This window comes from Larus michahellis, chromosome 2 (genome assembly GCF_964199755.1).
Source record: "Larus michahellis chromosome 2, bLarMic1.1, whole genome shotgun sequence".
In the NCBI taxonomy this organism is placed as follows: Eukaryota; Metazoa; Chordata; class Aves; order Charadriiformes; family Laridae; genus Larus; species Larus michahellis.
Window position 1 is genome coordinate 73,468,285 of NC_133897.1, and position 15,190 is coordinate 73,483,474.

The window sequence follows — 15,190 nt, forward strand, 5'->3', positions numbered from 1 at the left end:
AGTATTATGAATAGACAATTTCTCTACTTTTTACCCAGCGACAGCTGTGTGCAACATTCGCTTTCTGACTGACGTCAGGCTCAGCACTGCAAATCTGGTAGATCTTTCTTAATGCCTCATCACAGGTGTAGTTCCACAATTTAACTGAGAATCCATACCAGCTTTGTTTTCAATTATTTGGATAATATTTATGGTAAAGAAATTATATGCTCTACTTTTCAACATTCTTGTAATTTAGCATATGGCAAAAGATGGTACGGGAAATCCAAGATGTTTGTAAACTCTGAATTGACTGTAAAATTAATTATATTTCCAATTAAGGGATTAGCATAGAAACTTCTCGAAACATTCTATTTTCTCATTAAAGCAGCAGATGAAAAGTTTGCATGGAAGAAAAACCACATTTTTATTCCTTTGGTTGCCTGATCTGTGGGTTTTACAATTTAATAAACTCACTGATAGCCCAAATTAAAATTATTTTAAAGAACATTACTAGTTTTAATTTTTTTAACAAATATGAAGGAAATAATGATTTACCATAGCATTATCACCAATTCAGTGCTACTTCCAAACAGGAATTTAGGAACATAAGGTTACAGAAGTGACAGCATTTAACAATTTTCCTTCTCGTTACTTTTAGCAGTAATAAAAAACATAAGTATTCTTTTTCTGCTTAAAATGAACAAGGAAATCTGCATGCGGTCTGTACTGTAACTCAATCAAAATGGTCCTATTTCTGATCATTTCTGCAAGAGAAAGCTTTCTTAAACAGAAAGATTAACGTGCAACTTAACCCCAAGTTGCGGAACAAGATAAAACTACTTTGTGTGTTCTAGAGTTGTTGTTCTTGATTGACATATGAAGACACCACCACATAAAGATAATATAATTCTTAACCTGAGTAATCGTCACAGTCCTTCATCTAGTGTGGGTAGAAAAGATATTTTCAGCAATTTCCACACAGCCAAGGCAGCCACAATTCACATGATGCTAATATTAACTTGAATTCACACGTATGCTGCATTGAGGTTTGTGACACTTCTTCTAATAGGTATAAAGCATACAAAGTTATCTATCTCAGCTTAAGATGTTACTGGTTCTTACCTGTTTTCGTCTGGATTGGAAGCTAGTAATATTCAGCACGCTCCTGTCCACAGGCTAAGGGGGGAAAAAAAGCCTAAATATTAGAGGATGATTTTTTTTCCTAAGAGAGGGTTCCATCCCACAAAAAGGTAGGGGTTTTGTGATCAACTTACAGAAGACACTGGACTAGAAACAGAAGACGGAATCCTTTTAGCATCCTGTTGAAAAAACAGTGCAAAAATAAAAGTCAAACTGGAGACTACATAAGGAAGATCTTCATCCTACACTGGCACATTTACTATGTTTTTCAAACACACGAAATAAAACAGATTAGAAAGAGTGCCATTTACCGCCAAAGGACTTGACATCTTCTCCAATGACTGCAAGATGCGTCGCGCTGTGGAACTTGTCACACCATAGGATTGCACACTTGCTTGTTTAGCTTTCATTTGTCTTCTTACTGGGGGCTGAAAAATTAGCATTGCAAATGTTGGATGCTTGATTTTGATTTAAACATGCATGTATTTTGTGCCCTATGCCTACACACTGATGATATAACCAGTACTCTCGTGATGACAGTGTAAAATGCATGCACTGGGCATTCAAGCCATGAAGAAGAAGATATACTCTGCTGACTTAATAGAAGTTTAAGTGGGGCCCCACACATCTTGTACACGGGATAAAGTAACAAAAGAAACTCTGAAGTGTAAAAGGTCATAAAAGGGAAGATGTTAGGCCTGTAGAGTGTCTGAAGCAGTAATCAGGAAGACAGAACTGAAGCAAAGGCTTGTGCTGCAGAAAGTACCTTCAGTAGCAAAACAGATTTCAGAGTTTCATGATGGTGTAAGCGTACCATCTTAAAACCAACATATACCATCATCATCAGGAATTTCTAGTTTTACTTCTCTCATTTCCTCCCTTCCCCCAAGATTACAGTTGACTGCAGATTTTTTTTACTCTGCTTAAAAAGATCTGATTTGAACTGTAACTGATCTAAGCATATTACACTGAAAAATTAAACTGTTTTATTTGCACTACATGACCTTGAATATAATTCAAATAAACTTCTTTCAGTGTGACTTTTTTTTCTATTTTGTTAAACCCCTCACGTAACCACATCACGCTTACCACGCTGCCATGTGAAGACAGGAAGCAGAGCATATAGCATGTAAAAAACACAAGCAATACTCACTGTAATCCACAGCATGCAGCAACAAACAAGCTAGTCTCTCCTTCAAAAGCCTAGTATTTTGGCTCCTCTTTTCAGTATAATCCACATTTATTTTGTAAAAAATAAAAATAGCTGACCAAAGAGGGCTCTTAGCTTATAGGAAGTTTTGAGTGTTCTGAAGTTTGATTTAATGCCAAGTCAGAACAAACCGCAAGTTTTCAACGCTTCCCCTAATTCAGGAACTTGTAGCTCCCCTTGTTCCATGGTAGAAATGGACTGACAGAATAGGTCCAGCAAACTCTCATTTCCAGTGCCTTAAATAAAGTTCCTTCTGACTTTTGATTTTTATTTTTTTTTATTAAAGGTCATTTTAATTTAAACACATTCCAACCAAACCAGATTTTATTGACCGCCTTTTAGATTCAACTCTAGCTACTGAGAGTTGTCAGCATTTTTCATTTGCTGGTTCATTTTAGAACATGAAGAACCCTTAGGGGCAAGTAACTCTTTTCAAGAGCTATCTGAATGATATTAAAATAGAAAGCATTTTATTGTTTATCTTGAGATTGCATTTAGGACTGCATGCCTCCCTCTAGGTAACAGAAGAGCAAAGGATCAGCAAAGTTGCCTTTTAGATACTACTATAGTAAAGCGTGCACCATTTTATACAATATATTCAGAGCATGAGTGTAGACATGCTCATGTGAGATCTACAGACAAGCATCAGGCAGGTAGCTTTTGCTACTATAAATACAAATTTTCAAAGTTATGCCATCATTGTTTTTATTCATGCTATTTTCACATAATACAGTCAAGAGGAGGCAAGGAATAGCAGAAAAATTGAATTTTTTGAAAGACTTGACAACAGAGGAAATCCCAAGTACAAACAACTAGCCAGAATCTAGGATGCTACTGTCATTCTTCTGCATTATGACAAGTATTTCTACATAAACTGTTAAAAAAGAATTTAAACAGAAATTGTTCTTTTCTACTGTTGTTGGCTGAGAGGGCAAAATAGGAACTGTTGCCACATTTTCAGCTCCCTGCTCATAGCTCTTTTGGCAGTGCTACCCCTTCTGTATTTCAATTACATTTTCCCCTCACATTGCACTACTGTTCTCATACCTGATAAGGAGCAATTCGCGCTTTCGTCTCCCTTGCTGCTGCAGCTGCACCGCCATAAGTGGTCTTTCCAGGGTAAAATGGAGAATCCCCAAGCTGGCTTGTCTTAAAGACAGAAGTGTTTCCAAGTGACTACAGAAAGGTATTATGATAAGTGGTTAGTAAAATGGCTACACATTCAAATTGATTAAAATTCATACTGTGCAGTACTTACAGGAGAGGGAGATCCAAAAGCAGATAAATTGAATGCAGGTTTTTTAGAGCTAGTTGCAGGATGCTGCGAGAGGGAATGAGATCTTTCAGCCTCTGTGGACCAGAGCAGTGGTGCTGAAGTATTTTTTGAAACTGTGATATCTGCCAAAATGACACACACCATATGTAAATGGCCTGTGTACATAGGGAACTTCAACATTAAAGATCATGCTAACTCCAGAGTTAATACCAAAAAAATAAGTCTCACAGAATGAAAAAGTCCCCTAACACTCATTTCTCCAGCACTCTAGAGTTCTTCAAACAGATCAATTTCACATATGGTATGAAAAACAAGTATCAACCCCGAACTTGAAATCTGTTCACAGAACTGCAAATACATTACCTTTCTGTAATCTTTCCAAAGCATGCACAACAAGTTAGTGTGCTTTCAATGAAGAGCAATTTTATTTTTTCTTCTTTCATGGTAAAATAAAATGGAACTGCATAAACACCAGTGCATCTATAATGATACAAAGCTTTTCCTATACCAGCAAAGGGCTGGAAGCCAGCATAGGTCAAAATTGCACAGGTTTTAAACCTGAAAAATTCCCCAAAGGCTGAACTAAGAGAGTTTATGACCCATTTTCCATGTATGTTTTATGGAGACACACCAGAAAACTCTAGTTAAAAGTCAGGTTATATTGCAAACCCTGGCAATAGCCATTCTGAATTGTAAAAATATGTTCTCCAGAGAACTTGCTGAGCACGCCTCCATCTCTGATTATATGAGGGACTAGAAAAAGACGCAAACCTTCTGTTTGCCCTTTCTCGGTGAGGTCACCTAGGTCCCCATCTACATCAATATGATGTTTATTTATTTATTTTTTTTACTTTAAAATGGTGTACATTCCTTACTGGATTCAGCAAAAGACATGGCAGTATTAACAACTGCTGCCTTCTACCAAGAAAGGCCCAAAAATGAGCCCAAAACTTGTTCAGTCAAAATAGTTCCTTTATTGACTCCTGGTGAAAACACAGGAAAACATCTTCTGTTTCTATTTGTTGCCTGTATTTATTCACATTTAACTAGCTGTCAGTTAGATATTCCGAGTCACTCTTCCTTCTCAACCTAGCTGTCAAGCTACAGCGAGTCATCTTCAGTTTCTACTATCCCAGGTCAAGATTTACAGATAACCTATAGCTAAAAGTATGTTTATCACCAGCAAATCTTTGTAACATCAGGGTCTCATAAATGTATTCCAAAGCACAGTTATATCAAAAAAGGTGACAGGATTATATACTTCTAAAATACTAAAATGAAATTTAATTCTAAGATCCAAAGCTGACATTCACCTACTTTATTTACTAAGATAATGTGGAATATTCAAGCATCAAAGTACTTCATGTTATCGAAAAAAAAATCAATTAGACAACATGAAAGTTACCTTTATCAGATGCTCTAGAGGAGAAGCCACTGGTTGTTGAGATGTTATCATCATCATGCTGAGAGGTAGAATCTTTTATTTCTTTTACAAGAGACAGTCCAGGACTGCCAATGCCAAGTGAAGATGATGTAGAGGGCTGACAATGTGGTACGGTGGAATCCAACATGGTACAGTTCAAATGGCTCCGATGAAGAGAGGGCCTTGTTAACACATCTGAGAAGTTCAATGCAGACCTACTCGTGGATGGTTCTAAACAAGAACAGGGAGACAATTAGCTTTCCAATAGGCAAGCTCACAGAAGCCAAAACCTGTTTTCTATCAACACTCAGGCTATTGCCAAGTTCTAAGCACAAAAATAGAGAAGCCGAATTTAACTTCTTCCTCACCCAGATAGGGTTTCATCTAACTCATTACAACAGCAACACTGCTTGCAATACTACGTATTAATGTCGCATTAAGAAGTAGTTAACTATGAGGTTTTAGAACAACAAATTCTGACCCCCATGCTCAAGTGCTCTAACACTGTCTCTTTCACTAAATCAAACATCTACAAATTCTGTCTTCTGTAGATAAGGCTTGCAATAAGCTTTCCAAAATTTGAGATTACATGGCAAGTTACAGACAACTCTGCAGTTTATATAATCTTCTATCAAAAATTATGGTAAAATGAATACATAACATGAAAAATGTGTATTTGCAGAGATTTTGGGGGGTTTTGTCTGTTTTGGTGTCGTGTCCCCCCCTCCCAAATTCTACCATATCAGGTCATGCTATAGGCAAAACATTATTTCCTATCCATTAACTTTTGAGATTTTGGCACAAAGGACAAGTAAGCATCGTAGCCTCAGTTGCAAAATGGGCATTTCTTCCTTCTGAACCAAAGGGTCTGCAAACATTGCCAGTGTCCTGCAAGAGGTGGTCTCACAGCTCCAACTTGCCACACAAACAGAACAGCTATTAATGGGTACCTTGCCTGATAACCACATAAGTCCATAGTCTCTCCCGGGCATTCCGGGTACGAACATGATTTTGAGTCACTATCTTCTTGATATTTGCACTGAAGATTAAACTAGCTAGTTCAATCTTCATAACCACTGCAGTACTAGTAATTAGTTCTCCAAAGCACTGGTAGATTTTCAGAACTCTCTTGATAAAGAAAACGGTTATCAAGCTGAAGTCCAGGCAAGCAAAGGAATATAGGCTATAGCACATAGGTACCTCAGAGCTGAAGAAACGGGCTTTCTAAAATTGTAATAGTAATAATAATAATAAAAAATTATTATTAGCTATAGCAAGAAAGATTGTCTGCAATAGCCACAGACTGCAACACAAGCTACTAAAGGTTCTAGGGTGCCCATCTGCTCCCGATTTCTTGGAGCTAGAAAGTTTGCTGTGCAGCTGTTCTTACTGAAAGGTCCTTTCACACAGTTCTTCAGGAAAGCCAACATGTGTTGCACATTCATGAAGACCTTCTCTATTCCTTTATCCAAACTGATTCTCAAGCTACAGCTACACAGAAAGCAATAAAGCTCCTTATTTACAATTAGATGACATTGGTGACAAAGGTATTTGCTCATTACTTTTCATTCTGCCAAGAACACAAGCAAATGACTTTCCACACAGATGGTTACGTACGTCTGCTCAGACAAAACTTCTCTCGTTATTAAAAATTAAGTTCCGCAAACCTGCTACTTTAAAAGAAACTCAAATGAGAGCATATGTAAATTTACAGGGGAGAACAACAGAAACAGTGAGAGACACAGACGTAAAACACAGATTCACCTTTTATACAGTTAAGTAAGGGGTTGCAAACGTCTCTGACAAGGGTCCAAATAGGTTTTCAAAGACCCCACACTAGCCATGCACACACCTTAATGTTACCAAATATTTCAAGAATAACAACATCATAAACTAAAGTTCCCCAGTTCTCCATTAAACTATAAATTGATTGAAGAAGCCCAAAGGGGAAAAAAAAAAATAATCAGGACATGAGAAGGAATTTTCCTCTGGCATTCCAGCATCTGGTCTTTTGTTTTGAGGACAACAAAACAAATGAATGTTTTTATTACCTTAGGCAATTAGTTAGACTTTCATTCCAGACCTTTTAAAAAGAAAGCATAACCCAGCACATTTGCAAATTAGTATTATCAATATTTTGCACCTGGCTAATTGACTACCTGAAGTTAACTGATGACTTCCAAGAGCTGTAAGACAACCTCCAGTATTTTTCACAATTATGTTTACAGTTTAAAGCTAAGACAGTTTCACAAACAGTTATTGGGGGAGTTCTTGTTTGGTTGGGGTAGGGGGGCATTTTGATTTTGTTTTGGGAGGGGGGTGTCTTTTGGTTATGGGATTTGTTGTTTTTTTTGTTTTTTTTTTTCTTTTTTTTTTTTTTTTTAATTCTGTCAAAACGCTCCTTCCAGCTTCCCTTAGAAATTCAGATTCAAAACTAGAAATCTGTGAATAAATACAGATGGCCAGAAAACTAAACAATTTTTCACATACCTTCTAAATTAATTCTTGCTGATTCAGGCGTGACTCTCCCATCAATCACTATGGTATCTTCATTTGCATAATCATGGTGATAGTTTACTGGACTCTCTTCCTGGTTTGTAGATTCATTTGTATCTACACATTCATCTTCACTTCTATTGAAATACTTCTGTAACCATCCCGGTACAATGTTTTTCACTGATTCTGTAACTCTGCTAATGATTCCCTGCTTAAAAGAAAAAACACTTGTTAATTACCAAAACACAGTCAACAGCATTGCTGGGATGCAACCTTACACAGACCTTGAAGACAGACATTAGATAGCAAATATTCCGTACAAGAATAAGACAGAGGGGGCTGATCCTTGACATAGGATCTCTATACTTCTGGGACACACATGACAAAAAACTCACCTAACATTGATTTACTACTAACCTATCCGTTTCTGCACCGTCCAGTGACCTTGGCAATGTTCAAAATTCTGAAATTTCAGCCAAAGTTCACCAGAGTCTTGTCAAGTCACAAGGTCATCAGGAAATTCTATTTCTAAATAACTCCCAATGCATGTACTTTTTTTGAGGACTCTTGCTCTAAACACCTTCACTTGAAAAACCGTCAAAAGCAGAAGCTCAGCAATTATCTACAGTGACAGTGATGACCATAATAGCTGCTAAAATCAGTGAACTGAAATATTTCTATTTTTTCTAATGCTGAACTGCAATAACAATGTGCATCAAAAACCCCACTGTTATGCTCTGAACAGTCAGGGTATCCTGAAAGAAATCCTGGAAGAAACAGCTATAGTTGAATAACAGACATCTCACTACAGGACTATTAAATATATTTATTTTGATCAAATTTCATTTCACGGTGTATTAAAGTTTTGGATCTCCAAACCTTAATATTCTGCAATTACTGAATGCATAAAAGCCATTTCCCTTTTGACATTTACCAATCATCTGCAATGCTTACATTCTACGTTTAAGAAATATTTATTTACCATTTTGTTCTACGCAGTCACCTGTTCCCCATCATGCCCTCAAAATTTCAACACACCTTCCTGTCAAATCACAACCCCACGCACCTCAAAATTTCAACACACCTTCCTGTCAAATCTCAACCCTGTGCAGCAGATCGCTTGCAGCACGGAGCTCCATCCCTCTTACGCTGACTGCAGCCACAGAACCAGCTGCTAAACTCTGCGAGCTGCAAGGCAACCTGAAAGCTAACTCAGCAATTTCAATACTTTGGAAACTGCAAAGTAACAGGAGTTAAACAGACAGTTGAACTCCATTGTCAGTTGCTGACAAATGTACCAAAGGCTCTGGCAAGGTACCAGGTTTAGGCAACAAAATTTTCTAGTCAAAATTATCACTCAGGTGTAGAAAATTTAGAATATTATTTGAACATGTAATAGTTACAGTCTAGTAAACAATTCTGAAACAAGAACTCTGCTGTATTCAACTTTCTTTAAAAAATTAGCACATAAATGAAAATAGAAGCCCATATCACTTATTGAAGTCCTTCATACACGATAATGCAAACACCAGCTTACAGGAGTTACAAACAGATTAGACACTCTTGAATCTCGAGTTAAGAGAGGGGCGGGGAAAGAGAAGGAAGGGAAGGTAGAAGACAAAAAGTCTGTTCACAGAAAGAAAGTCATCTTAATTTACAATTTGACATTTTTCGTAATGATCTGTAATTTAATCTTCTACTTGCACAAAGACAGAATAAATATCCAGGGACAGCTTAAACCAGACAGAATACAGCGTAATAAACACATCCATCACAATTACCACACTAAGATGCACACAAGTACACCATGCTCAGGATGTTGCTGCTATTCTACATCATTACCAAGCCTCAGCTTTCCAACAAAAACTACTAACCGCATGCAATACCAGAGTTCACAAGCAGTTCAGTGCATGGTACAAGCAAAGGGGCAGTCCTTACTCTGTCCCCAGCACCTCATTTCCACCTTTCCCTGTGCACACTGTCCCCCTTTTTTGGGGCAAATATTTTGCTGCTATGAATAAAGGCATATCAGGAACTCACAGGAGTTAAAATTTGCCAAAATAAGCAAATGGTCAGGACACAAACTGCATCCAAGGCAATGCTCTTTCCAAAAAGCTAAGCACTACTGCGTTCAGTATTGCTAGAGAGTTTTTTCATCAGAGAATAAATATTATTGGCCATAAAACAGGCCTGTATGATTCGCTTCTAAAGAAATCCTCCCAGGACTGAAAGCCACCCGAGACTCAAGATGGAAGAAGTCACAGGCATCAAGAGTAAACACCCAATCATTAGTAATCCAAATGATTAACTGGAGAATCTAGCTAGACTAATAATTAACCAAGATGACATTTTACCATCCATATCTAAAATCAGACTGGTTTGACCATTTCTTGCATATGGCAGCCTTGCCAGCATTCTCCACATCATCAGCACTTTCAGATTAAGCTGGGTAACACAGGGTAACAACTTCCCAAACCAATCCAGGAGCTGGAACTCACTCAGCGCAGCCCTACTGTAGCAAGTACTAATAGCCTGCTCCATCTGGCTTTGGCACAGTGGAAGACAAAAAGCAGAGTTTTACGCTCCCGAATACAGCTGGCTTAGCGACAAAGCAAGGAAACGCAAAATACACAGAAATGCACCTCCATTTTCTGTCTGCAAAATGAAAATATTGATTAAAGGCACTGTGAACAGGCATTATGAATGAGCCATCATCAAACAGAGGTCTTGCTAAGAAAAAACACCTCTCCCCTAAAGTAAACCCCACACTCCAGGTATGCATTCACCCAGGGGGATGGGGATCAAGAAAATGAAAGTTTCCTCATAGTATCTTCTACCTGCCCATCACAGCTGGAAGACAATAAATAAAACACCGTGGCTGGAGTCCTGTCCAAGTCAGGTAGTTAAGGTACCACTGACCAACTACACTTTTAAACATGCACACGCTGTATTCTTGCCAGGGCATTTCAGCAAAGTGTCATGCCTTACACTGTCTTTAAAGCTTGCACTGTGATCTTACACTAACTTCCAGTTTTCTAATTCTTTAGCTTCAGCACAGGTGTTTGAACACTCTTTCCCTCTCCCTGTATGTGCAACGCAAGCCCACGCGGCCAGCAGCAGAACTCTCTCCCTCTACTGCTCCTCTACCACCAGCTCCGTATCTTGTCCATCCCAGGTTCCCTGGTGCTACCATCTCCCCACACAGGCATCATTAATCCTTCCAGAAGGCTGACGAGGATACCCACGCTTCTCATTGATGCAAACAGATCTTCAGAGGTGAAATACAGAAGACACGGCACAAGACAACTCTAACTGGCTTATTTCCTCCAGCAAAATCTGTGCAGACTGCTCAGATCCCAATCTCCCCATGCCACAATTACGTACCAGTCCCTTCCTGAACACCTTCATTCACTACAGATACACCGAACACACTACTGACAAAAACTCTTATAGTTCCCAACTCCTGGTTGGGAGCAGAGGAAGCAGCGCTGGCAGGCAGCTTTAACACTCATGACTCCTCATTTCCACAGGCCACAGAGGCACCAAACTTACTGTTGTGAAAGGGCAGAAGATGCCACAAGGCAATCCTGACTGCATGTTGCAGCGTTTTAGCCAGTGAATGTGTTTTAGTCCTTAACTGACTGATTTCAGCAGTTTCAGAGCTGCTGTCAGTACCGATAGTTGTCTGCTCATCTTAAATGCACTCATATTCCATTCTCATCCTAAAACATCAACAGGAAAGCAGAACAAAACAAAACAAAACTCCACTGAAAAGATCCAGTAGCTTAGGAATAGGTATTTACAACAGTTTTTCAAATTCTGTGCATCGTCCTAAGTATCTGCAGCTCTGCTAGGTATGTCTAAGTCTATGTATACAAACACCACAGCAACAGTAACTACAGTTACTGAAGGCATATTGCCTTGAGATGCAACTCTAAGCAAAAGATATGTGGATAGAAATACTAACCAGTAAACAAACACGTGTTGTAATTTACTACTTTAAAATACCATTTATTCAAAGAAAGAAAAATCAATAGATTATGGTCACAGCTTGACTTCCAAACTTAGAAGCAGGCTATTTCTTGGCCAAAAACATTTACAGAATAGGACAGTTTTCCCAGCTCCTAAGGGTCTTTCACATAGCATGGGGGGAAATGTGTTGGCAAGACTTCTCAGCAATGCTGCATTAATGGAAAAGATCTATTTTTGTAATTGAGTTTATTTCAGTCTGAGAGGCTTAAGTAAATCCCACTATACAACACAGGGCATACTAAAAAAAATTAGATATATAAATTATATAAAGGTCACACACCAACATGAATTTGCCAGAGATGCAAAGTACACAACTGGATAAAAGAGCTGATTTCCACTTCACTGTATGCACACCTCTGAAGAGCATCAAGGTTTTACCTCCAGGCCTCTCAGACATTTCTTTGCTTCCCATTTTCAAAGTTCAGGTTATTAAAATATATGAAACCGTAAAGTCCTTAAAAAGAAAACCTGCACCTAATGGTGAAGTTCACCGAGACAGTGGAGATCAATCAGACCACTTCCAACCATCAAAAAGGCATTTTTGTACTCTTCTCTGTCCCCCACAGCTACCTCTTGCCAGCTCTGGCGCATAGCAGGCTACTCTCTGTACTAGCTGAATTCATTAATCTGGCAAAAAGTACATGTTTCTCTGCTGGACTAATGAGTTCAACTGGCTCAGTGCACCAGAACTGGCCCGAGAGAGAGCAAGATCAGGCAGCCAGGACGAGAGGCAGAAAAAACAGAACTTCTCTGTGTCCATACTGCCATTAGACTGTCCCTGTCTCCTCTCCACCTCACCCTTCCCCTGTGCTGCCGCCAGCACATACGCGCAGCCAAGTGACTAACTGTATCAGGGCTCTATCAAATAGATCCAGCCAAAAATTTGTCTATAGACTGTGACAGTGAGGACTACCCCTTCAGGGGCATCAGGTCGCTGGTCCAGCTCACCACGTTGCTGCACGGGTGCTGATTAAAAAGCAGGGATAGAAATGGAAACACGACATGATTGTCTCTTGCAGCGGCACAGACTCAGACTGGCATAAACCAACTCTGCTTTTGCTATTTAGGGAGTGGTTTCAGTTTGGACGTAGGACAGCAGAGCTTGATATTTCATTTAGGAAAAAAGACAATAAAACTTGTGACTTAATATGAACAATATGTTACAAGAATGTCATTAATTATGTAACATTTGAAAAACAACAGTTTTATTTAAGGCAAGTGAACTAGTTCAGATTTATTTCTAAAAATCACGAAGAAGGGATTATGATTCCAGATGCCAGTGTATTTCCTTCTTATTGCTTGAAGTGAGCCTTATTTTCCTTAGTCTAGTTAGCTTTAGAATAAACATCCCTGGGAAATGCAGGTGCTGTTTTACATCTTGGCACTGTTTGCAGATCTGTACCCATCATTATCACTTCCATCTAAGTGCAAAAAGCCAGCGTATGCTCCAATAATCAGTGTCTAACCTACTAGGTTAAATCCTTGCGATGCTGAATGGTTTTATCTCAAGTTTTGCCCACACCTTTAGTTGATACAGCGACAAGATTACAAAAGAGAGCACGAAGCACAAGGCAGCTTTCTTCCTTGCTTGTAGGAAGCATTACATTAGGCTCCAGTTAATCCTCATCAGCGATCAGCGCCGTAAATCACTGAGCACACGTTCAGTGTTACACTTTTGAGACAGAAATCTATCAGCATCCAAACCAAAAAAGCTTAAGATTAAGGAGACTACTTTCACTTACAACTTTGCAAGCAGTTTTAAGGGAGTTCTTTCTTAATCTAAGAATGGACTCTTTAAGTACAGTTAGTATTTTTTATTGAAAGACTGCCGCACTCAGGCAGTGTGCCTGCAGCTAAGTTTCATAGACAGTATGTAGAATTACATAAATTGTAGTGCTACTCAGACTATTTTTCTTCTCCTATAAGGGAACCCTATAGTCAAAACCGATTATTTTTACTTAAGTACAATAGCTAAAAAACCACATGGCATCAGGATAACAAACTGACATAACTGCATGGACAAGAAGTTTAAAGTTTTCAAAATTAGAATGATCAAGAAATACGTTTTCCACAGCACCAGATCTTTCCAAGGCCATTAGTACAAGTTATCAGATTTAGCAAAGCATGATAACATACTTTTTTTTATTTAGGATTTAAAGACACAGTTTAGGCATAAAATTGTCTGTCTTATTTACAGGTATACTCTCCAGAGTAAGACCCAATTTGTTACAGTATTTCAGCATCACCAAACCTAACTGATAATAGAAATGGAAAACTCTTCCTCTCTCCTGCATTTAAGGCGAATAAGAACTTTCTGCATAAAAAGGCCTTCGGTGTATCATACCCCATACTACAAATTTGCTGCCTCCTATAACATACTACACTCCTAGCAATGAACTAAACATTTTCAGTGCCACTTTGCCTAAAAGCACTCACAAACAAACATGGTATCACAGGCTAATCTATAGCACATAGTAGTGCTATAGATTGTATGTATGTAAAACAGAACCAAGGGCAGGCCAAATTCTGCAACAATTCCTGAGCAATGGTTAAATACCATTCAAGGGCAACCCACAGCTTGCCAACGTCCATCCCGCTGTCCAATGCTTTCTAGTGTAAACAAGGCTTTATAGATAACTTCAAGCATATTTCACAAAATTAAGTACTTACTGCTACAAAATTTCATTCCTGCCACTTTGGAGCAGCACTCCAAAGTAAATCACAATCTTCAAACAAGAAGAGTGGAATTAAATGTTTAAAGATAGCAAAATACTCTCATGATCCCTCTGAAATATCTTTTCTATCCATGCTGATCTACAAACTGTAAATACATGTCAGTCCTGTTGCACATTCAATGTTATCTTATTCACAGTCTTGAACACGTAAATTAAAATGAAGTAACCAAAGAATCACCTTTAGTTATTCTCTGTGATGATCTGGTATTCCAGCAAAACTCAAAGCCTTCGTACTTTTTAAGTGTCATACATAGACAACGTGCAGCCTATAAAAGTTAAGCTCACAATTCATCTAAACCAGCAGAATCTCAATCATTTTAAATAGGACACATTTAATGCTGCTGCACACACTTCCTGACTTGATTTAAAAAAAAAAAAAAAAAAAGTAAGAATCAGTGCCTATGAGAAACGTAAACACTGACTCCCGGGCACAGCTGCTTTAGCTGCAGCAGCAGTGGCTATAGTTATACTCTTGGTATTTTAAGGTAATATTCTGAAACCGTAAAGCCGAGGTAGGCTAACCTCCGCTGCAGGGTGTAGTCTTCAGTCACAAAGAGGCAGCAGCGTCTTCCTGGCCGTATTTTTTCATCACAGCTCAACTGACAGAACCCAGAGCATCTCACAAACATATAACCAATATCTCCAATCACTGTTCTCTTACCAGTAACACGAAAAATGACCATTGCACACAGAGATTATTTTTGATTGAAGGTAATGGCATCTACACATCTGTATATATTCTACAACTCTGTAAAGTCAGTTTAATAGCAAATACTAAGGGCTGACATTCGAACAGGTGCACTATTATAGCTAAATTTAACAAGTATCTAGTTGCACCACAGTTAATTCCCTAATACAGTTACATTTAAAGCAGTTTAAACCTTGTTTACATTTGC

The 15,190-nt window shown here is 38.5% G+C and overlaps 1 protein-coding gene across 4 annotated transcripts in view; it reads right to left on the reverse strand.

Annotated features, from left to right (window-relative positions):
• NUP153 (nucleoporin 153) overlaps nucleotides 1–15,190 on the reverse strand; it is a 45,266-nt gene that overhangs the window by 21,551 nt on the left and 8,525 nt on the right. For 2 of the 4 annotated variants that reach the window (XM_074575884.1, XM_074575882.1), the window contains exons 2-8: nucleotides 7,522–7,738; nucleotides 5,014–5,262; nucleotides 3,591–3,730; nucleotides 3,380–3,508; nucleotides 1,434–1,550; nucleotides 1,257–1,301; nucleotides 1,105–1,158 (exon numbers count right to left, since the gene is read on the reverse strand). In XM_074575884.1, the coding sequence (XP_074431985.1) occupies nucleotides 1,105–1,158; nucleotides 1,257–1,301; nucleotides 1,434–1,550; nucleotides 3,380–3,508; nucleotides 3,591–3,730; nucleotides 5,014–5,262; nucleotides 7,522–7,738 (951 nt within the window). The remainder of the gene's footprint in view (nucleotides 1–1,104; nucleotides 1,159–1,256; nucleotides 1,302–1,433; nucleotides 1,551–3,379; nucleotides 3,509–3,590; nucleotides 3,731–5,013; nucleotides 5,263–7,521; nucleotides 7,739–15,190) is intronic. The other 2 variants (XM_074575881.1, XM_074575883.1) reach the window with 1 other exon arrangement.